The sequence below is a fragment of the Dendropsophus ebraccatus genome, chromosome 1 (assembly GCF_027789765.1).
Source record: "Dendropsophus ebraccatus isolate aDenEbr1 chromosome 1, aDenEbr1.pat, whole genome shotgun sequence".
In the NCBI taxonomy this organism is placed as follows: Eukaryota; Metazoa; Chordata; class Amphibia; order Anura; family Hylidae; genus Dendropsophus; species Dendropsophus ebraccatus.
The window spans coordinates 120,812,429-120,839,392 of record NC_091454.1 but is presented as its reverse complement, the minus strand read 5'-3'; the positions used below and the strand labels follow the sequence as shown (position 1 = coordinate 120,839,392).

At 43.5% G+C, this 26,964-nt stretch overlaps 1 protein-coding gene across 3 annotated transcripts in view; it reads left to right on the top strand.

The window, feature by feature from the left end:
* Nucleotides 1-26,964, top strand: part of GSAP (gamma-secretase activating protein) — a 72,029-nt gene that overhangs the window by 36,469 nt on the left and 8,596 nt on the right. For all 3 annotated transcript variants that reach the window (XM_069978083.1, XM_069978071.1, XM_069978092.1), the window contains 12 exons: nucleotides 2,790-2,867; nucleotides 4,313-4,387; nucleotides 6,985-7,077; nucleotides 9,304-9,524; nucleotides 9,678-9,747; nucleotides 11,899-11,981; nucleotides 12,251-12,304; nucleotides 12,639-12,767; nucleotides 18,113-18,171; nucleotides 20,632-20,663; nucleotides 24,519-24,580; nucleotides 26,094-26,189. In XM_069978083.1, coding sequence (XP_069834184.1) covers nucleotides 2,790-2,867; nucleotides 4,313-4,387; nucleotides 6,985-7,077; nucleotides 9,304-9,524; nucleotides 9,678-9,747; nucleotides 11,899-11,981; nucleotides 12,251-12,304; nucleotides 12,639-12,767; nucleotides 18,113-18,171; nucleotides 20,632-20,663; nucleotides 24,519-24,580; nucleotides 26,094-26,189 — 1,052 coding nt within the window. The remainder of the gene's footprint in view (nucleotides 1-2,789; nucleotides 2,868-4,312; nucleotides 4,388-6,984; nucleotides 7,078-9,303; nucleotides 9,525-9,677; nucleotides 9,748-11,898; nucleotides 11,982-12,250; nucleotides 12,305-12,638; nucleotides 12,768-18,112; nucleotides 18,172-20,631; nucleotides 20,664-24,518; nucleotides 24,581-26,093; nucleotides 26,190-26,964) is intronic.

The window sequence follows — 26,964 nt, the reverse complement described above, 5'->3', positions numbered from 1 at the left end:
GTGCAAATATATCAGGTGACTCACAGGGGACGTCTTCTCTGATCGGAGTTCTTCCCTTTTCATCTTCTCCATCTGCTCAGGGCCATTATGAGAACTTTTTGGAGCCACGAATCCACAGAATCTGCCAGACAAACATATTAGGCTCCTCACACTGACACCATCCTCATCTCTCTACAAACTGCACATCTGTATTGGCCCCTTTACACCCTCATTTAGTGGGTAGCCTGACTCTGTGACTCCCTTATAGTACATATCCCCCTATTGTATACACCCCCTGTGTAGTCCACCTTATAGATGGCCCCCCAATGTTTCCCCCTTATAGATGGCCCCCTGTGTTGTCCCTATTATAGATGCCCCCCATGTTATCCCCCATATAGATTGCCCCCCATGTTGTCCCCTCCTCCTGCCCCTCCATCATCATACTACTACCCCTTTCATCCTCCTGCCCCTCCATCATCATACTACAACCACCTCCACCATAATACTACTACCCCTTCATCCTCCTGCCCTTTCATCATCATACCACTTCACCCCTCATCATCCTCTTGTTCCATCATCATCATACCACTACATCCTCATCATCCTCTTGTTCCATCATCATCATACCACTACATCCTCATCATCCTCTTGTTCCTTCATCATCATACCACTACACCCCTCATCTTCCTCTTGTTTTATCATCATACCACTACACCCCCCATCATCCTCTTGTTCCATCATCATCATACCACTACATCCTCATCATCTTCTTGTTCCATCATCATACCACTACACCCCTCATCATCCTCTTGTTCCTTCATAATCCTCTTGTTCCTTCATCATCATACCACTACATCCCCCATCATCCTCTAGTTCCATCATCATCATACCACTACATCCTCATCATCCTCTTGTTCCTTCATCATCATACCACTACACCCCTCATCATCCTCTTGTTCCATCATCATGCCACTACACCCCCCATCATCCTCTTGTTCCATCATCATACCACTAACCCCTCATCCTCTTCTTGTTCCATCCTACCACTACACCCCTCATCATCCTCTTGTTCCATCATTATCATACCACTACACCCCCATCATCCTCTTGTTCCATCATCATACCACTACACCCCTCATCCTCCTCTTGTTCCATCATCATCATACCACTACATTCCCATCATCCTCTTGTTCCATCATCATCATACCACTACACCCCTCATCATCCTCTTGTTCCATCATCATACCACTACATCCCCATCATCCTCGTTCCATCATCATCATCATACCACTACACCCCTCATCATCCTCTTGTTCCATCATCATACCACTACACCCCTCATCATCCTCTTGTTCCATCATCATCATCATACCACTACACCCCATCATCCTCTTGTTCCTTCATCATCATCATCATCATCATACCACTACACCCCCCATCATCCTCTTGTTCCATCATCATCATACCACTACATCCTCATCATCTTCTTGTTCCATCATCATACCACTACACCCCTCATCATCCTCTTGTTCCTTCATAATCCTCTTGTTCCTTCATCATCATACCACTACATCCCCCATCATCCTCTAGTTCCATCATCATCATACCACTACATCCTCATCATCCTCTTGTTCCTTCATCATCATACCACTACACCCCTCATCATCCTCTTGTTCCATCATCATGCCACTACACCCCCCATCATCCTCTTGTTCCATCATCATACCACTAACCCCTCATCCTCTTCTTGTTCCATCCTACCACTACACCCCTCATCATCCTCTTGTTCCATCATTATCATACCACTACACCCCTCATCCTCCTCTTGTTCCATCATCATCATACCACTACATTCCCATCATCCTCTTGTTCCATCATCATCATACCACTACACCCCTCATCATCCTCTTGTTCCATCATCATACCACTACATCCCCATCATCCTCGTTCCATCATCATCATACCACTACACCCCTCATCATCCTCTTGTTCCATCATCATCTTCATCATACTACTACACCCCCATCATCCTCTTGTTCCTTCATCATCATACCACTACACCCCATCATCCTCTTGTTCCTTCATCATCATCATCATCATCATCATCATACCACTACACCCCTCATCATTCTCTTGTTCCATCATCATCATACCACTACACCCCCATCATCCTCTTGTTCCATCATCATACCACTACACCCCCATCATCCTCTTGTTCCATCATCATACCACTACACCCCCATCATCCCCTTAAAAACAAAAAAATCTATACTCACCTGCATGATTTCTGTAGCCCCCAGGTCACACGCGCTGGCGGGCTTCCCCCGACGGGAGGCGGGGCTTAGCGCGGAGGGGGCGGAGCTTCGCGGGACCTATTTTTTCCTTAACGCGATGCTCCCTGCGCTGGAAGTACTTCCCCCCCCCCCCCCCCCCCCCCCCCCCCGCACACAGAGCTCCCTGGGGGCCGCGAGACAGCCGGGGGCCCCTGCCTCTTGTGATCGCAAGCAAAACATTGCTTGCGGTCACAAGAGGGAGTGGGAGGCGGGCAGTGCAGTGGTAAGGGGGGGCCTCGCGGGCCCCCCCTTGGTAGCGGCCCGGTCGCGGCGGCGACCCCTGCCACCGCGGTCGCTACGCCACTGGAGTGGTCTACTTAACCATTTGAATTTTTTTTAAGATTTTTAGATCAGAATTCCTTTTGAATAGTTGAGTTGTGCGGTTTTGTTTCATGCAAACTGTAATATTGTATTTATTAATGTACCATTCTAGAAGTAATCTATGTTTTATTACAAATTGTGTATTTCTGCTTTTAGGTGGTTTATGTCTTTTTTATTATCAACCTCCGAAAGATTTGCAAGTATTTACTTACATGGCAGCCTTTTTGCATAAAGGTATTTGCTATTCTTATTTATTCGTACAATCCTTAATACTTCTCAGCTTGTAAAATTTTTGTATTCTTTAACCCCTTAAGGTCAAAGCCAATTTTCGCTTTTGCTTTTTCCATTTTATGTTTAAAAGTCCATAGCGCTTGCATTTTTTCACCTAGAGACTTATATGAGCGCTTATTTTTTGCGAAACCAATTGTACTTTGCAATGACCGGCATTATTTTTCCATAAAATATGCTGCGAAACCGGAAAAAAATCATTTGCGCTGTCAAATTGAAAACAAAAAAGAATTTGTTTTGATTTCGGGGAGTTTTGCATTTACGCCGTTCGCCCTATGGTAAAACTGACTTGTTATGCATGTTCCTCAAGTTGTTACGATTACAACGATATATAACATGTATAACTTTTATTGTATCTGATGGCTTTTAAAAAAATCAAACCATTGTTAACAAATACACGTTCCTTAAAACCGCTCCATTCCCAGGCTTATAGCGCTTTTATCCTTTGGTCTATGGGGCTGTGTCAGGTGTCATTTTTTGCGCCATGAAGTGTTCTTTCTATCGGTACCTTGATTGCGCATATACGACTTTTTGATCACTTTTTACTACATTTTTTCTGGATTTGATGCGACCAAAAATGCGCAATTTTGCACTTTGGAATTTTTTTGCGCTGACGCCGTTTACCGTGCGAGATCAGGAATGTGATTAATAGTTCGGGCGATTACGTGTGCGGCGATACTAAATATGTTTATTTATTTGTTTATTTATTAATTTATATTTATAAAATGGGAAAAGGGGGTGATTTGGACTTTTATTAGGGGAGGGGATTTTTTATTAATAAAAACACTTTTTTACTTTTTTTTTTACATGGACTACAAGCCCCCCTGGGGGGCTTGTATATACATAGCACTGATCTCTCATAGAGATCAATGCTGTGTATATACACAGCAAAGATCGATTAGATCGGTCATAGATTACTATGGCCTGCTGCAGGCCATAGCAATCTATTGCCGAGTCGGGATCAGCGTCATTCCGACCCACTAGATCCGACCCACTAGACACCAGGAATAGTGTGCATAAAGCACTTCAATGCAGCTGTCAGGTTTGACAGCTGCATTGAAGTGCTTAATTAGCCGTCGCGGCAACGGGACCCGCTCCGGCTAACAGAGGCACTGCCCAGCTGCACGTGTCAGCCGGGATCAGCGCCGTTCAGAGCGGGGTCCCTGCGGGACCCCGCTCTGAACACCCCCTGCGGCACCATAACGTATCAGATACGTCATGGGTCGCTAAGGGGTTAAAAACATTGAAGGTGAGGATGGCATACATATTGCACCAACACATGTCTATGCACTGCAAAGAGATTGGCATCAAGTAGCTCAGCTTTTCATTAAAGTAAATCTTAGATCTTCCCTTTTTGATTTTTACAATGATTATATATATATTTTTTTTAGGTTGCAGTAAGACTTTTAGGATCAGCACTACAACAGAGTCCAAGCAACTTAAGAAAGTATCTTTTATTAATATTGGTAAGATATATTGCTGTTGACTTTAGGGAAGGGGAAGTCTGGGCAAAATAATTTTAGGATATGTTACGCAACAAAATTTATGAAAATTGCTGATAGACACCATGCTGTAGTAAGTGCAGGGAAAATGCACTATAGGTGCATTTCCCATAATAAGTGTCTATTACTAATTTTCATAACTTTTGTTGGGCAATAACATATCTTAAAATTATTTTGCCTGGACTTCCCCTTTAACTATAGATAATGGAATTTACACTAGATCCGTGTATCCTGTTGTGTTTGGGTACTGTGATCACCACTGATAGCTGAAGAAGGAGCTAAATTACTCTACATGTAACATGCTTCTTTTGCCTGCAATTGGTGGATTTCTCAGCAACTAAGCCCCCACTACAGTGTCCATATTAGGACGTAGTCAGAAGTCAAAGTCAAGAATCATTATTACACAAGTGTAACACCTAACTACTGATAACTTACTACGGAAATGTCCACAGTTAAATTTTTTTATTTAAGTATTGTATTGCCCACTAAAAGGTATATATATCACCAATATACACTTATTATGGGAAATGCTTATAAAGGGCTTTTTTTTTTCCCCTGCACTTACTGCTGCATCAAGGCTTCACTTCCTGGATAAAATGGTGACTTCACGACCCAACTCCTAGAGCTGTGCGGGCTGTGGCTGCTGGAGGGGAAACTGAGGGACACAGGGCACTGGAGGGACACTGAGCATCCCTCTGCCATCATCCTCTCCAGCAGCCACAGCCCGCACAGCTCTGGGAGTCGGGTCGTGACATCACCATATTTGCAGGAAGTGAAGCCTTGATGCAGTAGTAAGTGCTGGGAAAAAGCCCTTTATAAGCATTTCCCATAATAAGTGTATATTGGTGATCTGTAACTTTTGGGGGGCAATATAATACTTTAATAAAAAAAAAATTCCAGACTTCTCCTTTTAAGTATCACAAGTCTCTATTCAGTTTGAGTTTCACTTCAATTTCTAGGCAGCACCTACCTTGCATTTTCATGTAACAAATTGAAAAGATATCTCATAACTGACTTGTCAGAAGTGATAAGTCGTGTCTCACTTGTTGATTACTCACAGAGCTGAGTTCTGAAACACTGTATGTGTTTCAGTTTTGCAAATGGCTAAATGGCTTCTGCTCCAGGCCAGCAATAAGGGGACAGGTGGGGCCTTAAGCTATTTGCAAAACTGAAACAAATACAGAGTTTCAAAACTCAGCTCTGAGAGCAATCAAGTGAGACAGGACTTCTGACAAGTCAGAGATCAGATATCCCTTCATTTTGTTACCTGAAAAATACAAACTAGGTGCTGCCTAGCAATTGAAGTGAAAGTGAAACTTTTATCAGAAGTCATACTTAAGTAGTCATTTGTCAGAAGTTAGCGATCAAAAGCTAGTTGTCAGGTGTCACACTTGTGTAAAAATGATTCTTGTCCTAATCAGGGGTCAGGTTTCAGACTTGTGTAGAAATGGTTATTCACTCTGACCTCTTACTATGTCCTAGTATGGACACTGTACTCAAACAACCAAAATTTCTAATGTGCTGAATGTTGTGGGTTTGTTTATTTATTAAAGCAATGTTACCTTCTTTGTTTAAAGAATCAAAATTAAAGGGGAACTCCAAATAAGAAAAACGTGTTTTCTATTAAAAGTGCATTAAAAGCTATATAGATGTGTCTATACAATGTATTAATGTATCTGTACAGTTCTGCCACACTGGTAGCTGATAGAAATCGACCGACCAGAAACAGGTGCTGCACTGATTTTACTGATTGTAATGGGTGGGGGCTGTGATGATCACATGAGGAAAAGCATTGCATTCTGTGACATGCCAAACCAGGAAGAACAGAAACCCAAAAGGCTATGTGCACACTGAGGAAAAGGCGAGGAATTCAGCTTGAAATTCAGCTCAAAATTCAGCTTGAAATTCCTCCCGTAAAAAATGTGCAGAGCAAAGTCCCATTGTGTTCAATGGGTTTTCTGCTCTGTTGTTCACACTGCAGAATTTCCGAGCAGAATTTTCTGCTGTAGATCTGCTAGAGGAATCCTATAGTAGTCAATGGGGGGCTTAAATTCTGCTTGAATTCTGCCTGAAAACTTTCTGCTTCAATTCCTCGAGAATTGCTCAGTGTGCACATACCCCAAGAAAGCAAAAAAAACCCCAAACAAATGGATTTTTGGTAGTTTCAAAACTGGGATAGACAGGTAAGAAATGCGTTGTACTTCTGCAGAAGTTTATTATTATTATTTTTTAACCTCTACCTGGAGTTCCCCTTTAAACTCTGCATGTATATGCCTAGAATTGTGTGTATGTGGTAGGATAGTATGCTAGATTTGTTTATTATGATCTATGTTGCTTTGGATTGGGATTTTTTTTTTTTTTTTGCAACTACAGTTCAGCACTACCCTGGCTGCATATTTCTTATATACATTGTTTGATACATGTGTTTTCTCTTACCTGCCTGGGTGTCTGCAGACTTTGCATGGACTGCCAAGCTTTAATAAATTGCTAAGACCTTTTTTGTGTTGCCGTATGGTTTGTCTTTCGTAAAAGTTCAGCATTAAAATTCTTTTTTTCCCCAGACAATTACGTTGCTGTTTACTTGCCTGACCAGTTTCTACATTTGATAAACACAAGACATTCAGAATTGATGTGCTACCACTTGTTTTTAGCAGGTAAATGCCTTATTCTCATTCCAAACACAAGATCTTTTTTTTTTTTTTTTTTTCCTTCACCAAATGACTGAAAGGTGCTGACAATACTATGTTGCAGTGGATGTGGAACTTGTCCAATGCAGGACATATCCACAACAAAGTGATCTTCCTGTTCTAACTGTGACTGCTTTGCTTTGCCAATCTGCACTGGGATTCATTGTGATAGATTGCTTTTAAAAAGATGAGCAGTTACCCATCTAATCCCTCCTGAATCTAGTCTGGACTTTAGTTGACTGTCTGAATTAGATGTTTAAAAGCAACACTTTGGTGCCATCCAAATGATGAAAGTAAGGGTGGTATTACACGGGACAATTATCATTCGAAAATCCGTTAAATCATTCAAATTTGAACAATAATCGTTTAGTGTAATGGCAGACAACGATAAAACAACCAACGAGAAATCTTTGGTCGTTAAATAGAATTTGGACATATTTTTTTCGTTGATCATTTGCAAATCGCTCGTCTGTAATAAGACGTTGTTCGCAGTAGCGGTGAATGCAGTGGCGACGACAGGACGAACGCAATAACGATCATAGGTAATGATCATAGTTCCATGTAATTGAGTGAACGATTTCAGGCCGTTCGCTATAGTGGTCGTTTGAGTTCGTTAATCGTTCGACGAAAAATCGTTTTGTGGTAAAGTCCTTCCCAGTCATGTCTTTTTAAAGTGCGCCTGCTGCTTTGGTTAGGGTAAAAAAAATATATATGTATTTTAATCTGCAGTAGCCAAGTCAATGAGTCGTGGCCTAGAAAGACTGTGGAGACAGGTCAACCCTTTGGTTGAGTATGCACGCAATGCAGATTGCACTTACAGAGTCTTTCCCTCTTCTTCTTTCAGACTTTGTTAGCAATTGTTAAAAGGTCTGTTTACTTGAACATTTTATGCTTGCTTTAAAAGATTACAGTTGCAAAACTTGTGTGTTGCCATCTATGTCTGAGGTTTTAGATTTTTCTTTTCTACCAATCTGATTTACCAGTTCTGTCTGTTCTCTTTAAAGGGGTTATCCAGTGCTACAAAAACATGGCCACTTTTCCCCCCTACTGTTGTCTCCAGCTCAGGTGCGGTTTGCAATTAAGCTCCATTTACTTCAAAGGAACTGAGCTTCAAAACCCCACCCAAACTGGAGACAACAGTAGGGGGAAAGTGGCCATGTTTTTGGATAACCCCTTTAACATTACAAAATGTTTTACACTGCATCCATAATGCCACAGCCTTTACCTTATAGCAGCGGTTCAGATGACAAGTGCTCCCAGTGGAAAAGTAAATATTTAAGGGTGTTAACCAGGATTAGAAAATCTGCTTCTTAACAAAAATAACGCCACTATTGTCTTTGTGTGTGTGTGTGTGTGTGTGTGTGTGTGTGTGTGTGTGTCTGCGTATTGCATTTCACCTCTAATGAAGGGAATGGAGAAGAGTTACCACAAACAAACTGAGGACAAACAGGTGCTTTTTCTGGAGAAGAGCAGCCTTGTTTTTCTGAATAATCCCTTTAATGATGAACATGGAAGCAAATTATAGATAATGTCTTACACTCACAGATGTGTTGCTTGTGAGTTGAAGAGAAACTGCTAATGTACTTAACATGTTATTTCATTTAATAAAACAGGTTAATGGCAATTTTTTTCCTTTTGGCAATTATGCTATTTGTCTCTTATTTCAGGTGAAAATGTAGAAATTAAAGGAAACCACAAAGGGAATGGCAACTTTAGATGTTAAAGACTTAGGGGGCATATACATCTGCAAATTTGCGGACCTTACGGACGAGGAAGGAATGAAGTGGATTCGTTTCCTGCCGTGTATTAGGTGTCAGTATCGTGACGGCAGTGGGGAAACTGTTTGAACCGCTGCTGCTCTGTCAGTACAGTGCCGTGAAGTGGGATCCAAATCCATTACTTTACTTTCCTGTCCATAATGTCCACAAATCTGTGGACGTGTGACTGTAGCCTTACACAGTTATCACCAGTGTCAGACTGTGTATGGAGTAGAGGAATGACCACACTAGCTTACTGTCGGTTTGTTAATATGTGCCCTGGATAAATAACAAGAGTGGCACAATTCAAAAAAAAGATGTCGAGAAATACACAGCTGTGTTGTTTTTTGGGGGAGATTTTCTGTGTGTGTGTTGAGCCTGTGTTCAATTTGTTTGATTTTAAAATGCTCATACAAAACTTTGCTTCCTCCTTTAGCTGAAGATGCCAGAATAAGTGGTATGTGCTGCGATTGCCCCTTGCAGACGGTTCTGAAGACTCATGTAATAGAATGTTGCACAGGAATTCTGTTCTCTGTGTCTATAAACCAGGAACAACTTTTAAAATTCCTGACAGAAAGTAGACGGGACTGGGATCGCTTGGCAGTGCTACATTGCATTTTGTTATACCTAGACCTTCAGCCACAACTAGAGACCCGGGTAATACTGCAGAAAAGTTAGCATTTCTTCTTTTTTTTTTTTTTTTAATCCTTATAGGACCTCCTTCATACCAGTGTATTTTGAATCAGTATTTAGATTTTGCATCTCTTACTGCTGTTTAGCACTAACTATGTTATGCTTTCTGTTTTCTAGCTAATTGAATGGATCTGTGACAACCTGTCAACTTGTCTCACATTTGATCCTATACAGGAGTTCATTGTTGGTAAGCAGCTTATGCTTGTAGCTACTTATTGTACAGTACTTAAAGGAGAAGTCCGGTGAATTTTTTTATTAAAGTTATTGTATTGCCCCACAAAAGTTTTACAACTCACCAATATGCACTTATTACGGGAAATGTTTATAAAGTTCTTTTTTCCCTGTACTTACTACTGCATCAAGGCTTCACTTTCTGGATAACATGGTGATGTCACGACCCGACTCCCAGAGCTGTGTGGGCTGTGGCTTATGGAGAGGATGATGGCAGAGGGATGCTCAGTGTCTCTCCAGTGCCCTGTGTCCCTCAGTGTCCCCCTGCCATCATCCTCTCCAGCAGCCACAGCCCGCACAGCTCTGGGTGTCGGGTCGTTACATCACCATGTTATCCAGGAAGTGAAGCCTTGATGCAGCAGTAAGTGCAGGGAAAAAAAGCCCTGTATAAGCATTTCCTGTACTAAGTGTATATTGGTGATTTGTATAACCTTTGCGGGGCAATACAATACTTTAATAAAAATTTTCAGCGGACTTCTCCTTTAAGAATACGATGTACTAAAGAAATGTAGACAAGAAAACACATTGGCAACATGCATAATTTTGAATAAACATGAATTCTGAATTTACACATTGTAAATGCTTGTGTGTGTAACGTGATATATTAAGAACATTTTATTCTAGTGTTTTAAAGCCCTAATGACCTAAGACTTGTATATCTATCATAATTTTGTGGATACTGTCCAATGTAACTATTAGACTGGCAAGAGTTCTGATGTTGTGCACATCCTGTGCCTTTAAATATGGTTCACCGGTACATCATTTTAATTTAACATCTGCATTTGGATCAGTATTTAGCAAATGCACCAAATATGGTGCGCTGTGTGTGTGTGTGTGTGTGTGTGTGTGTCTTTTTCCCCATTGAAACATTTTATGTATATGTTAATGAGCTCATTTGGTGAAAGTGGGCTGATCCCTTACTCCTCTAGCAAAGATGAGAAATTAATACTGAGGATGCATCTCTGCAGCAGCAGTACCTGTAGAGAGGGGGCAATTTAGGTGCATTAAAGGCTAAAGTAGCCCCCCCCCCCCCCCCCCCCCCCCCAGTGCACCACATGGCATTAGTAACATATTTTAATGGTGTTTGAGGCAGAAACTTTATTGCTGCACACAGTAACTGTGTTGTGGGCCATAGCAGCCGTTGTGCCTAATATGTGTCACAAGTAGTAGATAAGTCCCATATAGTCGTTGGGCCGCTCTGTACCTCTATATAGTAGTTGGGTGCTTCCATGTGGGTAACCCCCTCCCCCCCCCCCCCCCCCCAGTAAATAGTATCCCATATGTAGCAATCATGTATGTAGCCCACCTAGTAGTCAGCCCTCCATACACAACTACTTCCTGTAGTCAATGCCTCTGTAGGTAATCCCGCCCCCTGTACATAGTCCCCACTTAGCTAATAGGGTGTAGGTAATTTCCCCCTCTGTACTAAGCACCTCCCCATTTAGGTTATCTAAATGTCTTAGCATCTCCTCATACTCCAAGCCTTGTGAGCGCTCTGTCAGTACACTGTATTTAGATATGGGGGCTTCTTATGGTTAAATGAATAGAAGCAGCACCTGGCGCAGTGTGTGTGTGTGTGTGTGTGTGTGTGTGTGTGTGTGTGTGTGTGTGTGTGTGTGTGTGTGTGTGTGTCTGGGGGGGGGGGTAGCTGAACACTGGTCATTTCTGTTTTACTGGATTCCTGCTTTGACAAACTTTTTTTTTTTTTTTTTTTTTAATTGCTCAATGAATTATGTTTCCAGAAATGAAACAGTCAAAAACTGCCACAAAAAGTCTGAAAAAACTATGCATGTTTGCATTTAGTTCTTTTGTGCCAACCAGCATAACAAAGTTAGTCCATTAGTTCCCAAAATATTAGCTGTTGTGTCCAAGCAATTATTGATGTTCTAGTAATAACAACTGCTTGCATTTCCGCATACATGCATTTGAAGCCATGCTTCCTTGTATTCTCCAATCTCCACTCTGCTATTGGAGAACACAAGGCGGCATAGTTTCAGATGCATGCATTTAATGGCACAAAGGAGGACCTACTCTGTATTAGACAGGTGGTTTCAGTGTTATGGCTTTGTATTGAAAGGTCTAAATTGTAATTTATTGTGCATTTTAGCTTCTTTGCATAGGCACCTAAGTTTGGAAACTATGTACCTGGATAAACTGTTGCCTTACACTTCAGTGCCTTTTTGGAGTCAGGTGAGATGATTGCTAAAAATCCTTAGTCAAGCATAAAACCTGTGCCGTATACAGAATATACTGTATGTCTGGTAAGCTTTTACTATATTACTTACATGCTTCTACAGCTTTGCTTACATGGCGTAAAATCCTCTTAGCTTACATTGAATCTTTTAAAACAGAGTAATTTCTTAAAACTATGGCTGCGTAACTTGACAACCATGTTAATTTACCCAGCATGTTTTTGTATTTTGTATACAATAATACCATTTTTGTCTGTTTATTTCTAGGATATAGAAGGTGTGTCTTGTACGACAGACATAACTGATATGCCGATTCTGAAGGTAAGTTTATTGAGCCCATTGTCATTTTCTCGTCAGTCTGATGCTTCACCTAAACCCACTACACACAGTACAATTCTGATTATCTGCCAGGAAGATATGAGTGGCCAAATTTTGTTGGGTGAGCTGCTATTTTTTACCTTTATAAAAAGGACCTGTAGCCAATTAATAAAAATGGTTTTACTATTTGTAACAAAGGAAAGCTTTGGAATAATGGAAATTTATTATTTAGGATCGCTTCATAAAGAAGCAACTTTGACCTAAAATAGATGCTAGTCCTTTGTATTTGAGATGATAAGTGAAACACAAAGCTGCATAACAAATTGTTTCTGAACAGATTGGAATGTTTAAAGGATTTTGGGAGAAATTTCATTCTGAACTGGAATACATGAAGCAAGCACAACAAAGATTTCTGTACAGTAACCATCTGCAGAGAAGGGATTGGTGCAGACTAATCTCTGAAGTGGTAAGCTAGGCCTTAGATTTGTATGGAAAATAATCACCTGTAAGTTATACTTTCAAGTGAACAAGTCTTGTCCTTACTATGCCTACACAGTTGTCAGCACTAGGGTACCTGTCCCCTGCACTAGCCGATAAAATCTAGGTATCAAAGGGAGACAAATGTTAAAAACAAATGGAAGTGAACGGAATGACAGATGACAAAACAACATATATTTTCCTGTTAAATCGGCTGCTTCTCCAGCACTTTTGGTCTCAGTGGTATATGGCATGTTGGCTTAGGTCATATAGGTATATGAGCACATTATTGCTGCAGCAAAGTAATCAAAGATGCTCAGGGACCAATGGCAGCAACAAATTTAGAATATGGCATTGTGCAGGCTTACAAAATGTCTTGAGTGTCCAGGCCATGCATCCAAGCTAGAGAACTTTACGGACCTTGAATTCAGTCCTTAAAAGGGAACTCCAGATAGGGAAAACTTTTTTTCTAATAAAAGTTATATAGATGTGTCTGTATGATGTATTACCATATCTGTGCAGTTCTGCCACACTGGTAGCTGATTGAAATCCAGGAAGTGAAGAAAAATGGCCTCTGTGCCAATCCTTTTTGTCTCCTGTTCCTTTTCTCCCCCAACTCAGGAGACAGAGAATACATGCCTCTGTCTCACATTAAGTTTGTTTGCTGAGCACAGGCTGATGATGCAGACAAGAGGCTTGGCTGGATCTTGTTTTCCACCCCCCTGAGTGATTCACCATTTCTGACCAGCCTCTCCAGCCTACACCTGAGCAGGCAGGGAGTGATAGAAGCAGCTGTTGCAATCTCACTGATTGTGCAGAAGTCTGCATTGAAATTAGGACTATGTTCACACATATTGAAGTGCCATTGCAGTACTGCAGCATCTGCACAAAAATGATGCAATAACACAATTAAATGATGCTAAATGGCAGAGAGGATCAGAGCCGGCACTGCCAATCCCACCTAGAGTGAAAACGAGGCATAAACAGTATATCCCATGTAAGATAATATCGGATAAAGTCCTTATTGACAGGTGGAGAATACAGCGTGCTGTGTGGTGTTACAGGTAGAGAATACAGCGTGCTGTGTCGAGTTACAGGTAGAGAATACAGTGCTGTGTGGTGTTACAGGTAGAGAATACAGCGTGCTGTGTGGTGTTACAGGTAGAGAATACAGCGTGCTGTGTGATGTTACAGGTAGAGAACACAGCGTGCTGTGTGGTGTTACAGGTAGAGAATACAGTGTACTGTGTGGTGTTACAGGCAGGCCTGTATTTAGAGTTCATGCTGCCCTAGGCACTTTGCATGCCGAGGCGCCCCCCCCCCCCCCCCCCCCCCCCCCCCCCCCCCCCCCCCCCCCCCCCCGGCGAACTAGTGCCCCCTTCCCCTCGGCACTGGCAGGTTACATGCATGGTGTATACCCTGGCACAGCTGGCAGGCCGGCACTCCAGCACCCAGTACTACTGGGCGGCACCCCCCCGACTGTCAGTAGTACTGGGGTGCCCTTTTGCTTGATGCCCGCTCTTCTCATCATCAGACGTGATGGAGGAAGGAAGGAGGGCGGGGACTTAATTTGGGGACAGCTTCTGTCCAGTGTCGGACTGGGGCACCTGGGGCCCACCAATATAGAACCAGTGAAACGCGACATGCTGACCCGCTCCTTTCCTGGATTTATCTGTATCTGTGACAAATCTGTGACAGAACACCCTCCATTTATACAGCTCTCAGGGTATGCTGGGATTTGTAGTCTCTGAGAGGACAACCCTTTAATAAATCACTGTGTGCAGAGTCTCCTGGTGGCTGCAATCTGTGGGTGACAACCATCAGCCCTGAAGGTCCAGCAATACATCTGTCTACACTGTACTACAACTCCTAGCATATCCTGAGGGCTGCAGACTGTCAGTACATGCTGGGAGTTGTAGTGCATGCAGCTGTTAGGTCCTAGGAGGCTTGGTGGAAGATCAGAATACATAGATCTGTGGGGGCTCAGTGCAGGGAAGTGACCCCAGAACATCACTAATAGGGGATAGAACAAAACATCTACTCCTATCCCCTATTAGTGATGTTCTGGGGTCACGTCCCTGCACTGAGCCCCCACAGATCTATGTTTTCCTATATGTCGTATAATGCACCTAGGACCCAACTAGAACAGCTGCAGGCACTACAACTCCCAGCATATCCCGAGGGCTGCAGACTCAGTACATGCTGGGAGTTGTAGTGCCTGCAGCTGTTGTAGTTGGGTCCTAGGTGCATCATACACTGGATGCTTTGTGAGAGATCAGAATACATAGATCTGTGGGGGCTCAGTGTGTGGAAGAGACCCCAGAACAGCACTAATAGGGGATAGGGGGAGATGTTTTCGTTGTATCCCCTATTAGTGATGTTCTGGGGTCACTTCCCTGCACTGAGCCCCTACAAATCTATGTATTCTGATCTCCCACAAAGCACCTAGTGTATAGGACCCAACTACAACAGCTGCAGGCACTACAACTCCCAGCATGTACTGAAAGTCTGCAGCCCTCTGCTGGGAGTTTTAGTACCTGCAGCTGTTGTAGTTGCATTCTAGTTTAAAAGTTTGTGCTAGTGTACTGTAGTGACCGCAGGGCTGTGTCAGTACACTACCGCAAACCATACACTGACCCATTTAGACCCCAATGGTACACAGGCTCTGCACACTATAGAAGTGATTACAGTGCAGTTACTAATGACTCACAGGTGACGTCTTCTCCCATTGCCGTTGCTCACTTTTTTCTTTCTTCTCCATCTGGTGCAGCCATCATGATGACTTCTCTGACCACAACTCGTCTGCAGGTGGGCAGAGCAGGGTGACTGGGGAAGGGAGGCAGCTGGGGGTAACTGGGGAAAGGAGGCAGCTGGGGATGGCAGGAGGAACAGCTGGGGTGATAGGGGGAGGGGGAGAAGCTGGGGAGTAGCTGGAGTGACAGGGGGAGCAGGAGAAGCTGGGGAACAGGGGGAGCAGCTGGGGCGATGAAGGCAGCTGGGGCAATGGGGAGAAGCTGGGGCGACAGGGGGAGAAGATGGGGTGGCAGATGGGGTGGCAATGGGAGGGGGATAAGCTGGGGTGACAGGGGGAGGGGGAGAAGCTGGGGAACGGGGAGCAGCTGGGGCGACAGGGGGAGGGGGAGCAGCTAGGGGTGGCAGGGGGAGAAGATGGGAGGGCAGCTGGGGTGGCAGGGGGAGAAGCTGGGGTGACAGGGGGAGAACCTGGGGCGACAGGGGGAGAAGCTGGGGAATGGGGAGAAGCTGGGGAACAGGGGGAGCAGCTGGGGCGACAGGGGGGCAGTCGGGTTAACAGGGAGGGGAGAAGCTGGGGAACAGGGGGAGAAGCTGGGGAGACAGGGGGAGAAGCTGGGGAATGGGGAGAAGCTGGGGAGCAGCTGGGGCGACAGGGGGGCAGTCGGGTTAACAGGGAGGGGAGAAGCTGGGGAACACGGGGAGAAGCTGGGGCGACAGGGGGAAGGGGAGCAGCTAGGGGTGGCAGGGAAAGACGGAGAAGCTGGGTAACAGGGGGAGCAGCTGGGGCGACAGGGAGGGAGAGCAACTAGGGGTGGCAGGGAAAGGGGCAGAAGCTGGGTAACGGGGAGCAGCTGGGGCGACAGGGGGAGGGGGAGTAGGGGGAGAAGATGGGAGGGCAGCTGGGGTGGCAGGGGAGCAGAGAGACCAGCTGGGGGGGGGGGGCGCAGAGAGACCAGCGGGGGGGGGGATGCAGAGGGACCAGCGGGGGGGGGGATGCAGAGGGACCAGCGGGGGGGGGGATGCAGAGGGACCAGCGGGAGGGGGGGGATGGCAGAGGGACCAGCGGGAGGGGGGGGATGGCAGAGGGACCAGCGGGGGGGGGGGGGGGGATGGCAGAGGGACCAGCGGGGGGGGGGGGGCGTTGGATTAGCCGGCCGGCAGGGACAAAGGCAGGCTGGGAAGGAAGGTCCCCCTATGCAGGGCCGGCGTGAGCTTCCGGCACAGACTGTCACACAGGCCGGAAGCTCACATTGCAGCCCCGCGATGCCCAAACTTCCCTGCTCAGCAGCGTGCGTGTGACGTCATCACGCCACTGCTGAGCAGGGAAGTTCGGGCATCGCGGGGCTGCACTGTGAGCTTCCGGCCTGTGTGACAGTCTGTGCCGGAAGCTCACGCCGGCCCTGCATAGGGGGACCTTCCTTCCCAGCCTGCCTCTGTTCCTGCCGCCCGACTGACAAACCACCGCCCCCCCCCCCCCCCCCCCCCCCCCCCCCCCGCCGCACCACCCGGGCGCGGATGTCAGCGGCGGGGCGGCGGAGGGGGTAAAAAAAAAAATAAAAATTAAATAAAAAAAGAAATGTGTCCTGCGGGTGCCGCCCCCCGCAGGGCGCCGCCCTAGGCACCGGACCACGGGTGCCTAGTGGCAAATACGGCCCTGGTTACAGGTAGAGAATACAGCGAGCTGTGTGGTGTTACAGGTAGAGAATACAGTTCTGTGTGGTGTTACAGGTAGATAATACAGCGTGCTGTGTGGTGTTACAGGTAGAGAATACAGTGTACTGTGTGGTGTTACAGGTAGAGAATACAGCGTGCTGTGTGGTGTTACAGGTAGAGAATACAGCGTGCTGTGTGGTGTTACAGGTAGAGAATACAGCATACTGTGTGGTGTTACAGGTAGATAATACAGTGTGCTGTGTGGTGTTATAGGTAGAGAATACAGAGTGCTGTGTGGGTGGGACCTCAATGAAATGATAAAGTACTGCAAATAATTCAGTAACACAATGAAACTGCAATGTGTGAACACAGCCTAGATGTTCTGCAATAGATTTGGGCGGGGAATGGGCAGGGTGGGGGACTGTGATGAACAGCTGAGGGAAAGCAATGCTTTCTGGAAGCTGTAGTACTGAACAACTGCCCAACCAGGAAGTACAACCACACAGTACAGAACAAAACCCCCCAAAACAAATTGATTTTTGGTAGTTTCAAAACTGGGTTAGACAGGTAAGCAATGCTGTATGCTTCTGCAGCACGTTTATTATTATTATTTTTTTTTTACCTCTGAAGTTCCCCTTTAAGATATTTGGTTGTGGGTCACATACCTCAGACAGGTGGTCTTCTTAGATTTACATCTGGTCTGAAAAAGAGGGACTGTTTATTAATCCTTTGACTCATATAATCCACACAGGCAAAATGTAATAAAATCCCTGTGAATTGTAATGGTAAACTTTGTGCTTATTCAGTGTTAGTCTTACTTCTAAAAACCCAGGCCATTATTAACCTTTACTTTTAATTTAGATTTAGGTTATAAAAGCAATTGACCTATAAAATGGATTGTAACCTTTTCAAATTTTTTATTACCAGGATACAATAGAAAAGAGAAATGATGTTTATCAACGGAATATACTTGAGAATGCTAAGAAGTAAGTGCAAATGTGTAGTATGGTATATAGCTAAATTATAATTAAGCAAAACAAGAGTCTGTGGAGTCGCGGTTGCGAGTCTCAAAACAAGGGATAACCAGATATATCTAGCCTGTTGCCACGGGGTGCCTCCATGATGGCGAGAGCACCACACCACCCTAATAAATAGCCCCTTAAGTCCCACTCTGTTGCGAGTATTGGAACATAAATGGGGAAATACCAGGGTGGCCCCTTTTTGTCAATGTCTAACTCAAGGTACGAGTATTGCGATCATGACAAGGGCTTGCCAAGGCAGGCCTCCATCCACAGACAGCCGTTTCGGGGTATTTGCCCCTCGTCAGTGTGGAGTAGGATTCTGGCTAGTCAGGGCAATGACAAATCAACAAAACACAATTTTCACTGAACTCAAAGAGAGCAGTGAAAAATAACTCCAATGAAGTACTCAGTCAAGAGTCTCCACTGATGCCCCTAAAATTTAAATATGCAAAACAAGAGTCCGTGGAGTCTCTGTTGCAAGTCTCAAAACACGGGATAGCCAGATATCTCTAGCCTGTTGCCACGGGGTGCCTCCATGATCGGGAGAGCACCACACCACCCTGATAAATAGCCCCTTAAGTCCTACTCTGTTGCGAGTATTGGAACATAAATAGGGAATAGGGAAATAGGGGGGCATCAGTGGAGACTCTTGAGTACTTCATTGGAGTTATTTTTCACTGTTCTCCTTGAGTTCAGTGATTACTGTGTTTTGTTGGTTGATTTGTTATTGCCCCAACTAGCCAGAATCTTGCTCCACACTGACGAGGGGCAAATACCCCGAAATGGCTGTCTGTGGATGGAGGCCTGTCTTGGCAAGCCCTTGTCATGATCGCAATACTCGTACCTTGATTTAGACATGGACAAAAAGGGGCCACCCTGGTATTTCCCTATTTATGTTCCAATGCTCGCAACAGAGTGGGACTTAAGGGGCTATTTATCAGCGTGGTGTGGTGCTCTCGCCCTCATGGAGGCACCCCGTGGCAACAGGCTAGAGATATCTGGCTATCCTGTATTTTGAGACTCGCAACCGAGACTCCATGGACTCTTGTTTTGCATATTTAAATTTTGGGGGGCATCAGTGGAGACTCTTGAGTACTTCATTGGAGTTATTTTTCACTGTTCTCCTTGAGTTCAGTGATTTACTCTGTTTTGTTGGTTAAATTATAATTAATTATTAAATGAGAGATTATATAGTGCTGCTTAAAGGACAACTCCGGCCAAAATATATATTTAATATGTTATTACTTATGGAAAGTAAGACAAATTCCTAATGTAAATTAATTATGGGAAATGCACATATAGTGCTATTTCCCGAATTTAGTAGATCAGGGAGTCTTCAAATTCTCTCAAAAACCGAGACATCACAAATCAGTTGTAATTCCTATGGAGTGTCCAGCAGGGGTCTCTCTCTCTCTCTCTCTCTCTCTCTCTCTCTCTCTCTCTCTCTCTCTCTCTCTATATATATATATATATATATATATATATATATATATATATATATATATATATATATATATATATATATATATATATATATAAGTCTATGGTACTGTATTGTTTCTATTGATGTCTGCCACCCTGCCACCACCGCTGATGCACTTCAGTTAACATGCCCTGCCAGGGACTGCTGATCTATGATGTCCGCTGCGAGTCGCCCTGTGTGAAGGTACCCTTAAAGTAAGTTCACATAGGAAAACCACATGCCTATGCTTCAGCCCTGAAGATCCTATTGACTTCAATGTGAGCTTCAAATTGTAACCATGCAGAAAAGTGACATCAGTGTTCCTTGTGGTTCATGGTGTCTCGCTGAAGTCAGTGGGAGTGAGGTTTTTTAACAGTGATACTACTTTTTTTTACATGAAAATTGGCATGCTTTACATGTCATTAACCATGTTGTTATAAGTGTTATGAGCATACCCTTGATGGGCATTAGTGTTTGCTTAATTGGTGGTTATAATTGTTGCCTTGCAGCTCGAAGATCAATCTACATAGAGACACTGGGGGGCAATCATTAATACAGTCATATCAGTATGCAAGTTTTAAATAAATTCAGTCCCCATGCTGGATTTACTGAGAGGTGTGACTCTATGGCTGCAATACTGCAGCTTCAGAAATCTGCACCAGTTCTGGAGCTGGTGTAGATCTTCACCATGATTTATCTGCAAGCAGGTATAAGGTACAGGAGCAGTAAGCTACATAAGTAAAGTGTTAAGTGGCATTTTAATAATATGCCATGTGTCTACTTTCAGAACATGAGTATGTAGTGTAAAATGATTTTTTTATTTTTATTTTGTGTAAGAATAAATGTGTAAGAATTGTGCTGGCAGTAAAAGGGTTAATGATTCCTACATAGAATATATTAAATTTTTTACAAATTTCTTATTACAATCTTGATGGAGATGGCTTTTGGTTCCTTTCTTTCAGGGTGCTTCAAAACATGGACTCAAGAAAGTATGGTAAGTAATGGAATTCATGTTTGGTAGGTATATATTTGGAGTATTTGATTGTGGGGCATGAGGATACTAACTTATGGTCCACTCTAGCTGGCGTCATTGCTTCCATCTCCACTGTGGGTCCATTGTGCAAAGGATCCACCAAATATTGACCACTAAATCCCACTGACTTTTATGTTTATTTTTTGTTTTTTTTAATTACATGTCTTCCAAAAACTGCTGTTTTTATAAAGTAAGGATCAGGCCAACTCAGCAGATTAGCACTCCTTGTAATAAAGACAATGATCAGCCAAAGAGCTGATCATTGGCTGATTGTTGATTTTCAAACATGTTTAAAAGACATTGGCCGTCAGATGCACATCGCTGCATGTAGTCATCAGCTGATGACACAGTAAAAATAGTTTCTACTTACCTAGTTTCTGCCATTGTCCTGAAGCCTTTCCCTGTGTTCTCCTCTCACTGACGCTTCTGGCCCAATCTTATCGCTTTCTGCGGCATTGTCCCGTCTCAGCCAGTGATTGCTATCACGTGCTATCAATGGCTTTGGTGAGCTGGGAGACTCTTTTTAAAGGACAACTCCGCCCAAAAGTTTTTTTTTTTTGTTAATACATAAGGAAAGTTAGACAAATTCCTAATGTACATTTATTATGGGAAATGCACATAGTACTATTTTCCTCAATTTAGTAGATCAAGCAGAGATCAATTTCACAAAAAAAAGTGACGTCACGAATCAGGTGTAATACGTATAAAGTGTCCAGCAGGAGGCGCAGAATATGGAGAAATTACATTGTAAAACTAAGCAGGGGATTTCCTATGGGGAGAGCTGCATGACATTTATTACAGGGTAAAGAAATTGCGGTCATCAGGTGTCAAGAAGCCCCTATTATATGGTTAGTGAGCCAAGACACTGTCATAGCCCAAACATACAATAAGGAGTAAGGTGAGGCTGCAAGGTGTTGAGCCTACACTGTACGGTCAGGAGCGGCCTGTACCAATCAGTGAATGGGGGGGGGAGAATCTCATCAGTGCCACCGCATTCCGTAGAGATGCAGATGCCGGGAATCCAGTTCTTTTGGGTTCAGAGCCCACTTCATATGACTCAGCCTCCCGCGCCCCTCCGAGCTTATACTCCTCACTTAGCCGCCAAACTTTCACCCCACCCCCCGTTGACGGCCCGAACTGCATCAACAGGAGCATCTTTTCCTGTGTGCAGTGTGTCTCCCTCCCCTCGGTCCCTGCTGTCTCTCTTCCGATGCACGTAATTTTTCACTGCAGCGGGAGAGAGATAGCAGGGACAATGGTATAGCAGCATTCACCCCGCTGTCTGTCCTGTGTACAGCGGGGTGAGCACTGCTGTACCGTGGTCCCCGCTGTCTCTCTCCTAACGCACATAGTCATTTACCTCAGCAGGAGAGAGACAGAGCAGAGGGAGACACGCTGCACACAGGAGGAGATGCTCCTGTTGATGCGGTACGGAGGGGCGCGGGAGGATGATCCATATGAAGTGGGCTCTGAACTCATAGTAACTGGATTCCCAGCATCTGCATCTGGAATGCAGTGGCACTGATAAGGTCCCCCCCATGCACTGATTGATACAGGCCACTCCTGACTGCACCTTTGAAGCGAGACCACGTGTGGCTGCGGGGTGGCATGTGCATCTTCCATGGGTGATGAGCAGGGACACTGTAGTAGCTGGGATGAGTGCTGGGCCCAGGGTGTGTGTGCGTTCCTCTGCCACAGCTGAGTGAGGCCTTTCAGGATGACTTCCTGGCTGATCCCTGTAGTGGCTGTGGCCCCATCTATGTGCGGTCTTTATGAGGATACATGTTATCCTGCAGCCTCACCCTGCTCCTTATTGGCATGTTTGGGCTGTGACAGTGTCTTGGCTCACTAACCATATAATAGAGGCTTCTTGGCACCTGATGACCGCAATTTCTTTACCCTGTAAGAAGTGTCATGCGGCTCTGCCCATGGGAAATCCCCTAGATAGTTTTTACAATGTAATTTTTCCATATATTGCGCCCCCTGCTGGACACTTCTTATGAATTACACCTTATTTGTGACGTCACAGTTTTTTTGAGAAATTGAACCCTGCCTTATCTACCAAATAGAGGAAAATAGCACTATGTGTACATTAGGAATTTGTCTAATTTTACATATGTAATAACACTTAAAATACATTTTGTCCGGAGTCCTTTAAGGACACTGGGAGTGCAGAGAGGTAAGTAAACCTTATTTATTTATTTTACATATTTGAAGCAAGGACTGCACAGACATCGCTAACTATGTCTGTGCAACCCTTGCTTCATGATCATCAAGCCATGTAATAGGCTCGGCGTTCACTTACACTTATTGTTGGGCAATCTGATATGGTCTTAAGTCCGGGATCTAGAAAAGTTTCCATCTCTTTGACAGCAAATAAATGGCTGTGTGCTTCACTTTTCTGCATGTTAGTTAATGAAATTTCTGATCTGATCACCAAGAAAGGCCAAAAGCATTGTTCATTTACATGCTGAGACAGGTGGAAAAGCTCCCATCATAAAGAGGAGGATTCTGGCAGTATTATTGGTGCTTATGATTGAGATTGACCTAAAGGTTTTTTTGACTTCTATGAAATATAAACTGGAAGTACAATAAGTCAGACTTGTAGGAGTCCCAGCATTTATTCACTGATCCTTTTATAAACCTGATTTTGCTCCACAGATTCATATGTTTCACTGAAGAATAAAAGTGACAGTCTTTTATTCATTCATCAACACAAACACCACTGATTCCTTATCACTGACAATAGTTTTTACAGTTGCAATAGTGCCTATTTCCATTTTTTTCTTTATAGCCAATATCCATGGAGCCATTACGTCTTATCCAATCTATATTGTAGATGATGGACATAGTAAGCAACAATCCTTTGTAAAGCGCCACCTTAGTGATATGCTATATTCTAACCCCCATCCAAGACACAGCCTGAAAACCCAGTCCAGTCCTTAGGAGCTATATTCCCACAAGAAAGTGGGACAAAAACAAAGTTTCAAAAACTCTGTGCTGTGAGCAGGGACCCATCTTGCTTGCCACAAACATCTATCTCGGGCTCTGGATTCAATAAAGCAACTTCCACATTGTAGAACATAGTATTTTGTCACATTTTATAGCGTATATAGTTGCAAGCTCATATAATCAGTCTGGACTAAACAAGAAGCCACCACACTGTTCTTATAGATGAAAGTTACTAGGTCATAGTGTTCAGTTAGTACTCTATTTAACGGAGCATGCATCCCATAGAGAATAGATGACATCCTACCTCATGTATGTAGTGATAACAAATACAAAAAAGGCTATTGGAATATGTAAGAGAGGTCCCAGCATTTAGCCACTTACAAGCTCCCTTATATCCAATGCACTATAGTGGGAAGTGGCAAAGCGTACATTGCCACTTCTTTGCCAAGGCTTTAGAAGCCTATTTTTCTAGAGGAGCGGAGGTCCAGCAGATACTGTATTTCTTAAGGGTACAAACCCACTTGACGTATTTGCTGCGTGAATCAGTCTTAAAAATAAGCAGGCAAAACGCAGGTTGGCTTAATACGATTGTTCTGCGTTAAAATACGCAATTGCGTATTTTTGAAGCGTGAAGCTTGTTGTTGGCAAAGCATCAGTTGTTAGCAACCTGTGTGAAAAACGCATGTAGCTTCACGCTTCAAAAATACGCAATTGCGTATTTTAACACAGAACAATTGTATAAAGCCAACCTGCGTTTTGCCTGCTTATTTTTAAGACTGATTCACGCAGCAAATACGTCAAGTGGGTTTGTACCCTAAAAGCCAAACTCTTTTAATTTTATCATTACATTATTTTTTATTGCAGTTGGAAGAATTGTGCCATTAAACCAAGACGAGGAATATCTACAGAAAGATCTAATGGGGCTGGTATGTTTTAAGATATAAAGTAAATATTGATTTGTGTTTGTTACAGTATACATATTTGTATACATTATTTAACATTTATTCTATACTGGTTAATTGTAATCTCAATCTGACAGTAGTAGACCTGGCAAAAAATTCACTTCCTAAAGAGCTCACTAGATGTCGCTAATCTCCCTTAGTATTAATGCAGAACTATACCAGAGTAGTCCTTGACAGGCCAATATACTACATTAACCCTATAGGTACAGGGTTTCCTAGATAAGTGCTTGGTGTTCTCTATAATCCCTAAATTGAGGCAGTTCTAAGAGTCCCACCCAATAAGCAGATTTTGAATGTTATTCAATTGATTCTTGTATATATGCAGAAATTTCCTACATGAACTTTATGCCGTGGAATGGTTGTAAGTCTCTTGCAAACTTTTCACATTTTGTTTTGTTGAACCCAACAAATTGCAAGATTTTGGATGCAGTAAAATTAAACAAAGTTTATAGTGAATCTGTCCAGTCCCTGCTGAAAAAAAAACAAAAAAAAACTTCAATCTGCTGGTGGCATGTGTGAAAGGTGTGGCTTTGCCTCTGAGGGGCCAAGGGGTTTTCATTTACTGTCCATAATAATTATTTGTATAGCGCCAACAGATTTCGCAGCCCTTGTTTGATAGACCAACATGCCCTGATAGTCTCATGCATGCCCCATGCAGCGCACATGGCAATCCAGTGGCACGGCGCATGGTTGAGTGTTCCCCAGGGCTTGGCAATGCAAGCCACACCCTGTGTCTCAAACAAGAGAGGATGGGAATTGGGAACAAAGATGTGTTAAAGCACAGGGGCAAAGTCACACCCACCTCTTTGACACTTTCCACCAGTGGATTTAAATGGTTTTTAGCGTTTTACAGGCACGGATAGCTACGAAAGAGGTACTACGTGTCTCCTTGTTGTACTAATACTTTATCTGCCAACAGTACTGCAAATTTGACCTGACAAATTCACTTTGTAGAAAATAAAACGCAAAAAGCTATACTCTCCACCCCTGGCCCCCTATGGCAACAATGTTATACTGTTCCAGCCTATTACAGGCTGCATTGTTCACCCCCTGGTGGCAATAGGGGGTATAAGGTGTACCATTGGAAGAAGTATTGCCATGGGAGTGTCAGGGGAGAAAAGTGTGTGGGTTTATATTTAAAAAAAAAAAATTCAATGCAACTTTTGCATCAAAATTAAACTTGATTTGACACTGGTTGACATATGAATTTTCCTGTATATTATGGTTTGGATTTGCTGCAGTAAATCCAACCCATAGAAACACTCTTAAGGACACTTCAGTTAGCTATCTGTCTTGTTCAGTATGACCAGCCCTGCTTCAGATTCTCTACATGTCTGACTGCAATCAACACAAAGGGAAATTGCAGTTTTATACATACTATTTTGTTTAATTTATTATATAAACAGTAAAAGCTTTCCTTGCTGGATGCAAAGTAACTAAAGAAACCCTGCATGATCATGTTCTGTTTCTATTGCAGATGATGGTAAAATTAAAAGATCATTTGTCTCAACATCTTCATCATGTTGCAAAAAACAAGATTGACAAAATTGTAATGGATTTTGTCTGTAAACAGGTAAAAAAAAACCCTGTAAAATGCATACATGTATTTAATTAATCAAGTTCCATTAAATTGTTTACTAGTAGGGCTATACATGTACCACAGACTAAACTCTGCACCACTTAGAAGCTGATGTAGATTTCAGCTGCAATTTACTTCAGTTTTCTTGTGTAAATAATATTAAATGTTGGTAATTTGCTCCCCTCCACATTAGGTAGAAGCCCAGGATAGGTGGATAACTCTTCCATTAACCAAAATCCCCAATAGGTAATCCCTCCCCACCAGTGGCGGATTAAATGTACCCTGGGCCCCGGGCTGTCTGCCCTACCTGGGCCCCCCCCTCCTTCCATGCTTTCTCATGTTTGAGAAAGGCTGATATACAGCCGAAACGTTGCATGGCTTGGTGAATAAAGCTACACTTTCCCAATTTTTGGATGCTGTCTCCATATCTCTTTTCTGTGGTCCTCTATGAACAACGTCTGAGATGTCAAAGACCGAACTTAGAGGAATAGATGTTCTCTGCAGCCGCGTTGTATGCACTGGGGGACATACATGGATGTTATTACTAATGTACCTCTGTATGCACTGGGGGACACAGACACTACACACACAGTATACAGCCTGACCCAGTGTAACACCACACACAGTATACAGCCTGACCCAGTGTAACACCACACACAGTATACAGCCTGACCCAGAGTAACACCACACACAGTATACAGCCTGACCCAGTGTAGCACCACACACAGTATACAGCCTGACCCAGTGTAACACCACACACAGTATACAG